We start from the raw sequence: 9,292 nt of genomic DNA, 5'->3' as shown, positions 1-9,292 counted from the left end.
CGCAAACAATCCGCCCGCCTCGGCCTCCGAGAGAGCTAGGATTACAGGCGTGAGCCGCCGCGCCTGGCCAATATATTTTTTAAGTGAGGCAAAAAAGGACTTTTTTATTTTTCAAACAGTTCCATTTTAAAAACTACTTATAAATTTACACACACACACACATATTTTTTTCTGTCAGCCGGGCTAGAGTACAGTGGCTTTATGACAGCTCACTGCAACCTCAAACACCTGGGCTCAAGTGATCCTCCTGCCTCAGCTTCCCGAGGAGCTGGGACTACAGGTGCATGTTACCATTCCCAGTTAATTTTTCTATATTTTTGTAGAGACATGGTCTTGCTCTTGCTCAGGCTGCTCTCGAACTCCTCGCCTCAAGCAATCCTCCCATCTTTGCCTCCCAAAGTGCTAGGATTATAGGCATGAGCCACTGTGCCTGGCCTATATTTTTTAAATAAATAGGATCATGCCACATATGCTATTCTGTAATTTTTCTACATTTAATAATGTATCATAGACATCTTTCTATGTAAATACATATAGATTCACCTATCTGCCTTATCCTTTTTAATGACTGCATTTTATTCCTTTGTGCAGATGTACCATAATTTAACCAATGCCTCATAAACATACATTAGGGCTGTTTCTAATTACTATTATAATAACACTACAGTAGCAAATATCCCCACACATATATTTTTATCCACTTATTTGTACAGTTTCTTAGGATAAACTCCTAAAAGTGGAATACTGGATCAAGAAATATAAACATTTTTAATTCTGGTACTGTCACATTACTATCCATAAAAGCTATAATTTATATGAATGTTTTTGTGCTTTTTTGATTATTGTGATGCTGCATATATTTTCTTTAATATAGCCTGACCATTTGTATTTCTTCTTTTTGGACTTGCTTTTTCACGTAAGAAAGGAAGATTGAAACCCTAAAAATGTATTTTTTTTTTTTTTTTTTTTGAGACAGAGTCTCACTATGTTGCCCGGGCTAGAGTGCCGTGGCGTCAGCCTAGCTCACAGCAACCTCAAACTCCTGGGCTCAAGCGATCCTCCTGCCTCAGCCTCCTGAGTAGCTGGGACTACAGGCATGCGCCACCATGCCCGGCTAGTTTTTTCTATATATTTTTAGTTGTCCAATTAATTTCTTTCTATTTTTAGTAGACGCGGGGTCTCGCTCTTGCTCAGGCTGGTTTCAAACTCCTGAGCTCAAACAATCCGCCCGCCTTGGCCTCCCACAGAGCTAGGATTACAGGCGTGAGCCACCGCGCCCAGCCTAAAAATGTACTTTATAGTTCTATCCTGAATGAGGAAACGAAATAGTACACAATTATGAGATTAAAGATTGTTTCTGTATTTGCTCAAAAGACTTGCAGTCAAAAAAAAAGATTGTTTCTGTATTTGCTCAAAAGACTTGCAGTCAAAAAAAAAGATTGTTTCTGTATTTGCTCAAAAGACTTGCAGTCAAAAAAAAAAGATTGTTTATACAGAATTTGTTCCATATTTTATAAATATAATAAATATGAAACTTAGCACACTTAATATTTAGTGATTAAACTACTTTTAATCTATATATACGCATAGTGAGGTTGAACCATGTCACCCCCTCCCCCAAAATTCATGTCCACCTGGAACCTCAGAATGTGATCTTATTTGGAAATAGTCTTTGCAAATGTAATTATTAATAGCTGAGGTCATACTGGATTAAGGTGGGCTCTAAATTCAAAGACTGGTGTGCTTACAGGAAGAAGAGAGAACGCACAGAAAAGGCAGCCATGGGATGACGAAGAGAGAGATTAGAGGCAACTACGGGGACAAGTCAAAGAATGCCACGGATTGCCAGCAACTACCAACGGCTAGGAGAGTGCATGGGGCAGATTCTCCCTCAGAGCCTCCAGAAGGAACCAATCATGATTTTGGATTTCTGGTACCTGAACTCTGAGGAAATAAATCTCTCGTCTTAAGCCACTCAGTTTGTGGTAATTTGTTAAAGGCAGCCACAGGAAATTAATATAATATGCATTCCCAAAAGTGACACAAAATTTCAAAAGTCAGGTTTATAGAACTTATTAAAAAAACCTCTATTTCTTGAATAACATGGTAAAAATGAAACTAAATTTTCAAATAGGATGCACTGAAATATTAAAATGATTTAAAATATGGAAGAATACCATTTTTGAAAGTTTATACCTGATAATCTGAGACCACTTTGAAACAAAAAGAACACCCTCTCCTAAACATTTTCCATTTAAGAATTAAATTGGACATTTTCCCTATCAGTGATAAACAAATCTGAGTTGAAGTTAGGTAAAAGTATGACTAATAATGGAGCATTATAACCCTAAAAGTTCTCTCCCTACTCAACTCTGAAAACTCCCCAGCAACTGCTTTTTTTCTTTTTTTTTTTTAACATACAGGGTCTCTCACTCTGTCACCCCAAGCTGGAGTGCAGTGGTGCCATCGCAGCTTACTGTAACCTCAAACTCCTGGACTCAAGCAATCCTCCTCCTTCAGCCTCTGGACTACAGGTGTGTGCCACCTCACTCAGCTAATTTCTTTTTTATTTTATTCTTTTTTAAGAGACAAAATCTTGCTGTGTTGCCCAAACTGGTCTCAAACCACCTTGGCCTCCCGAAGTACTCGGATTACAGGTATGAGCCACCAAGCCCAGCCCAAACTGCTTTTTAGGTAAAAGGTTCCTGTTCCAGTGCTTGCCTAAGCAGATTTCTCTCCCAAAGCCAAGCCCTCTCCTTGGATTTTAAAATTGCCATATAACAGGCTCCGGAAGTCTCCTTTTCAGGAAAGCTGCCAAACACTTAAAAATATCAGACAAGTGACCAACAGAGATAAAGGTTAAGTCTCTCAAATTCAAGTTTCTTTTGTAATATTAAAACCACCTGGAATGTAAACCTTGAGTTGAACAAGTATATTCATTTTCTTGGATCAAATAAATTGAAAATGATGCATTTTATATTTAACATGAGGATATGAGGCCGGGCATGGTGGCTTACGCCTGTAATCCTAGCACTCTGGGAGGCCGAGGCAGGTGGATCACTCAAGGTCAGGAGTTTGAGACCAGCCTGAGCAAGAGCAAGACCCCGTCTCTACTAAAAATAGAAAGAAATGATCTGGACAACTAAAAATACATACATAGAAAAAATTAGCCGGGCATGGTGGTGCATGCCTGTAGTCCCATCTACTCGGGAGGCTGAGGCAGGACGATTGCTTGAGCCCAGGAGTTTGAGGTTGCTGTGAGCTAGGCTGACGCCACGGCACTCTAGCCTGGGCAACAGAGCCAGAATCTGTGTCTAAAAAAAAAAAAAAAAAAAAAACAAAACATGAGACTATCAAAACCTTTCACTTTGGCCAGACACAGTGGCTCACACCTGTAATCCTAGCACTCTGGGAGGCCAAGGCGGGAGGATCGCTTGAGCTCAGGGGTTCGAGACCAGCCTGAGAAAGAGCGAGACCTTGTCTCTATTAAAATATCAAAAATTAGCCAGGTGTGGTGGTGAGCGCCTATAGTCCCAGCTACTCAGGAGGCTGAGGCAGGTGGATCACTTGAGTTCAAGAGTTGGGGGTTGCTGTGAGCTAGGCTAACACCACAGCACTCCAGCCTGGGCAACAGAGTGAGATTCTGTCTCAAAAAAAGAAAACCTTCCACTTCAAAAGGTATGTTCCCTGGCAACTAAGCAGTACATATCCTCTAAATGGCTTCCCCCATATAAGAGAAGAACTACTACTACTTTAGCATAGTATGGCCTGGGGCAGTAAGAATCTAAATGTGTATCTATGCCCCACCATTTATTTCCTCACTAATTAGTTGAGTACTTTGAGCAACTTAACATTCCTCCTTTCCCTTAACTATTTTTGCCAGTGTCCTCACCTGTAAGATTAACTTCATGGAACTACTGGTGACACAAGTTTGAAAGTACCTAGCATAGTGCTGCAAACTCAACTAGGCCTCTAAAAATGGCAACTATTATTATTACCACTTTACCAGGAATCTCAGAAGCTCAGATAAGTTTATAAACAGAAGTGCTCAGTTTAACACATATGTAAACTTAAGACCAGCCATTAAATGACTCACGGCTTTGATGAATAAGGAAGAAGATTAAGATAATGGAGCCCAAGAGTCCCTACTCTGATTCCTCTCACCTGCCCTCTAGTCAGCACTTCCTGACATTAGCACATGACCCAGCATCACGTTTTGCTATAATTACAAATAAAACGAAAATAATAGCTCTGCCATGCATCATGCTACCTCTCCTTGGGAAATTAATTTTACTTGATAAATGTGAGCTGACTTATATTTAGTCTCCTTGAGTTAGCATTTGTATCTCTTATAAACCAAAAACCATAACAAGTCTCTTAGATTAGATTATTCATGGATATTACCACCACCATCTCAGATGCAGGAGCCAAGGTAAACTAATTCAAATGGTCACAGTAAGTCAGGAACAAAATCTGAGCTAGATTATAAATACTGAGAGACTACACTATTTCTCTTAAGCATTCAATTCATAATTGATTCATTGTTCTTTAACTACAAAGATCAAATCACATGTTTAAAATACCATCTGTAACACACCTTTCAATTTCCCATCAAAGTCAGGGCTTGTGGCCACCTGGAGTCCTGGATGTGGTAAGAGAAAGCAGGTGACATCAGAGAAACATGAGTGAATGTGATTTCGAACATTCTGAATTTCTTCATGTTGATGTTCCTTCACCTGCCAATAAAAACCAAGAATTTAGCAACCAAAAACCATTTGGTTTTCTTCACTGGAAACAACTAGCATGATGACAAAGGAAAGAAGTCTCCCCAACTCTGATGGATTATACTGGCCAAATAAGAAAACTCAAAACCCTAAGAAGCAATAAATGTGTAATTTTGATTACCCATGGCTTGACTCCTATAGCTAACAACAGGTACTAAAGAGTTTCTTTAAAAAAAGAGTATTGTACAATACTTAGGAAGAACATGGGAAGGTTTGCGGGCTTGAAGGATCTAATCCCTTAGTAGTAACTGGCAAAGGACTCCTGTGTTCTGGTTTTAGAGAACAGGCTGGGCCTATCTGTAACCCAAAACAAGTAAGAATTATGAATAAGAACAATAGAACTAAAATTCTGAATGAGATTTCAAAAGGCACACATAGAATCTGGTTTTAAAATGTGAAATGAAAATTATAATCAAAGCTTGGGCTTTTGCCCAGAGTTCTTTCCTACAGTCCCTGTGCATTGCTTCTTGGCCTTTTGGCTAAGATCAAGTGTACAGTCCCTGTGCATTACATATCCAGGTTCTTTAATCCTACCAAGAACAAATAATATTAGTTTGTGTTAAAATTCATATGTATATATTTAACACACTCAATATCATTTTCAATAATCTGCTCTGAATACAAAAGCCAAAGGCAAATGAGAAAGCTATCACTACTTTTAGATAATTCCTTAGAAAATTATATTCCACTTACCTGTAAACGCTTATCCAAAAATGCCATTCCTCCTTGTAGTCCATAGTTGTATTCGTAAGGGAAACTCCAGTCTCGAACCAAAAACATCAGTGTCTAGTTAGGAAAAGAGCAGAACATACTGTAACAATGCTTGAACACATTCTTAGGACAACAGCTGCCATTCTTCTTTACATAATGCCAGCTTCAGCAAAGGGAGCAAGGAAACGTACTAAAGGATTTATCTACTCTGTACTGTCTTTATAAATACTAGAAAGACATATTTAAGCCAAATGTGAGGCCAACATATCCCATCTGCTATTTTTGTTCCCACAGGTTAGTAGGAACAAAAGGAAGAGATTAATGAAAAAATGTTAAATTCAGGGCTCTGCCCTAAAGGTAAGTACGGGGAATGTCATAAAGAACAAACAGAAACCACATAGCACCAGCTCGTCATATCAGATGTGCTTTTACTATTAGAAAGATAAAGAAACCCACTCACATAGTGACAGCACCTCTCAGCTCATTGAGGTTGCTGCGCTTTCAAGAAACAATTAACTAAAGCAGAGGTCAGTGGACATTTTCTGTAAAGGGCCAAGGAGTAAAGTATTTTAAGCAACTACTCAACTCTGCTGTTGCAGCAGGAAAGCAGCCACGGACAACACATAAACAAATGAGCTTGGCTGTGTTCCACTAAAACTTTAGCTATGGACACTGACATCTGAATTTCAGATAATTTATGTTATGAAATATTCCTCTTTTCGTGTTTTTTCAACCATTAAAAATGTAAAAACCATTCTTAGCTCACAGGTCATATAAAAGCAGGTGGCAGGCCAGATTTGGTCTGTGAGCTGTAGTTTGCTGATGTATGAACTAAAACGAAGACACGAATTATATCCACAGTTAATATTCTACCTGGAAGGGTTTTTGGAAAATTTCATCCATTGCCAGACGACCATATTCTGTGAAGAGCTTTAAAAAAAGAAGAGTTATAGTTTGTAAAGCAAAATGTCTTAAAATAGTTCTGTGGCTATTCTTTAGCAAAGTATTCATTTAACAGACTGGATACCACTTATATTGACACCTAAGTTCTACAGTTTCAAAAGCCCACAGGAGTCGTGAACCTTAAAATAATCTCGGTTATTCGTCTCTCACATCCCACATCTCAATTCATCGGCAAATCCAGAGTCCAGCCACTCAATATTTCTGTGTGGCTTAGAATACTGCAACAGCCTCCTTCCTGGTCTCCCTGCCTCTGCCCTTGCCTCCCTAGACTGTTCGCCACACAGTAGCCACAGTGGCTCTGTTGTAAATAATGCCTCTGCTCAAAACCCTGCAACCTCATTCCATATAAAAGCCAGTCCTTACAGCGTGATCCAGCCATACTCGGATCCTCAGACATGCTGTTCCTCAGTCATGCAGGGCACGGCTGCTGCCTCAGGGCCTTTGTACTGGCTCCTCCCTCTCCCTGTAATGTCCTTCCCCCAAATATCCTCATGATCAGCTCTCTCACTTCTTAAGATCTTTACTCAAATGGCTGTTTCTCAATGAAGCCTTCCATGGCAATCTACCTAAAAAGATTACAACTTTCCACATAGTATTTCCTACCCATGTCCCTTTCTTATTTTTCTCTTTAACACTCATCACTATCTAATATACTATACCTCTATTTGTCTTGATTAGTGTCTGTCTTCACCACTAGCATTTAAACTCCAAGAGGGAAGGAACATTTGTCTGTTTTATGTATTATGTTACCTCCCAACAACAAGAAAAGTACTAGGCTCATAGTATTTGTGCCATTCAAATGACTGAATGGATGAATTCTTTAAGGTTAGGGTTTATGTGTACATTTACCGCTATCTCTTCGTGAAGCCTCACTAAAAGCATAGCAAAACAAAGTTTAAGAGAAATAAATTCACTTAGCTGGGCACTATGGCACATGCCTATAGTCCTGGCTACTCGAGAGGTTAAGGCAGCAGGATCACTTGAGCCCAGGAGCTCAACACCAGTCTGGGCAATATAGCAAGTCCCCATCTCACTTTTAAAAAATAAAATAATATAAATAAATTCACAGGACAAACAGGATGGGAAAAAATATGACAGCGAAAAGAGTTTTTAAAAACCCTGGATGGAAACAGACAAATGAGAACCTTCTCAAGAAATCTGGTAGAAGCAGTGGCCAAATATGCAGATTCTCTCAGCAGAATCCCAGAAAGGCTCAGAAATTATAAGCATGCAGTTACCTTGCAGGAGGGGGTGTGGGAGTGGGACTAACAACTAAAGAAATGTGTACACGTCTTTGGAGATAGCACCCACCCACCCCCATATTCTTCTGCCCCCACAGAAGATGGGAAGTGTACCATCTGGGGAGGATAAACCCCAAAACAAAACCCTCACTTAGGTACCAAACTCAGCTGAGGTTCAGATTAAGTACCCTACCTTGGTGGAAACAGATACTTACGTCAAAGCTACATATTGAACAGTGGGGGACTCCTTAGCCATCACACTCTGCTGGGTGCCACAGCAAGTTTCTACCCACCCAACCAGGAGTTTAAACAAATTTCTGGGGAGACTGAAGGCACAAGAATAAAGGTCTACAAATACAGACATTTAGGAGTTGGCAACAAAATAGCTAGATAATCTTGTCCAATCACCACACTGTAATATGGGGCAGTGGTCCCCAATCCCTGGGTCATGGCACAGTACCTGCTCATGGCCTGTTAGGGACTGGGCCTCGCATCACCGCCTGAGCTCTGTCTCCCCATCCCACACCACCTCCAACCTTGCCCCATAAAAAATTGTCTTCCATGAAACTTAGGCACTGAGCACACAGCAGGAGGTGAGCTGCAGCGAGGGAATTAAGCTTCATCTGTATTTACAGCCACTCTTCATTTCCCACATCACTGCTCCCCATTGCTTGTATCGCTGCCTGAGCTCTGCACCACACCCCCCGCCAACTCCCCAGAAAAATTGTTTTCCGTGAAACTGGTCCCTGGTGCCAAAAAGGTTGGAGATTGCTGATATAAGGTCCAGTACATAAGGCCCACCCTCTTATTAAAGCTCCCAGTCAGATATTTAGTGCCTCGTTCTTCAATACAGTCAAGGACCACCAGACATTCTGTGAGGTAGTTAGCAAGGGATTCCGGGTTTCCTAGGGACGAAAGTGGGCACTTTGCCTGGGTGCAATTGCCCCACCTGGAAGAAGGCCAAGGGTGGGCCCCAGGCCCCCATCTTGGTCCTGCCCCACTTTGATCCTGTCCTGAGCTACTGCCATACCTGGGGGAAGGCGGAATACTGTACGAATCGGCCAATTATAACTTAGCGTGCCAGCTCCAAAAGAATGCAGAGGGTCTCTAGCCCACAGGCCAAGCTGCATAGGTACCATAGAGTCCAGAAATTGAACTAGAACAACCTGCATGTATAGTTAAGACTCAGGTCATGCAACTCCCAATTGTCTAATCAAAGTGGTTCCACGGTGACATCTGAGCCACGGAGAGGTCCCAATCCGTGCACTATAAAACAAAACTGAGACCATAACCAACCCCCTTTTTGCGCTCTTCCTTCTGCTCTCCCTTTGCTGCGACAATGGGTCTGGTCATCATCTCTGGTGTATGTATCATGCTCTGTAATCCTGCACCTTGCTCTTGCCCTATAATCCTATCTTTCTCTCCTCAATTAACATCATTTTTGTGCTTGCCTTACTTTGGTGTGTCTGGTCATTCTTTGGCCATGAGCACACCAAGAACCAACATTTCAGAGTAAAACCTGACAATCTGAGGAAAGGCTCTAGCTGGAAACAAAAACTCATGTCCTTCAATTCTAGAACATCAAATTCTATT

General features: G+C 40.9%; 1 protein-coding gene across 1 annotated transcript in view; it reads right to left on the bottom strand.

Moving 5' to 3' along the window:
- ATL3 (atlastin GTPase 3) overlaps positions 1-9,292 on the bottom strand; it is a 64,304-nt gene that overhangs the window by 6,487 nt on the left and 48,525 nt on the right. Inside the window, exons 5-7 of the mRNA XM_012664765.1 lie at positions 6,369-6,425; positions 5,478-5,570; positions 4,598-4,736 (exon numbers count right to left, since the gene is read on the bottom strand). Of these exons, the coding sequence (XP_012520219.1) occupies positions 4,598-4,736; positions 5,478-5,570; positions 6,369-6,425 (289 nt within the window). The remainder of the gene's footprint in view (positions 1-4,597; positions 4,737-5,477; positions 5,571-6,368; positions 6,426-9,292) is intronic.

The sequence above is a fragment of the Propithecus coquereli genome, unplaced genomic scaffold (assembly GCF_000956105.1).
Source record: "Propithecus coquereli isolate 6110/MARCELLA unplaced genomic scaffold, Pcoq_1.0 Scaffold120, whole genome shotgun sequence".
NCBI classification, from domain to species: domain Eukaryota; kingdom Metazoa; phylum Chordata; class Mammalia; order Primates; family Indriidae; genus Propithecus; species Propithecus coquereli.
Note: the sequence above shows the minus strand (reverse complement) of the source record. Positions and strands in the feature narration are given on the sequence as shown.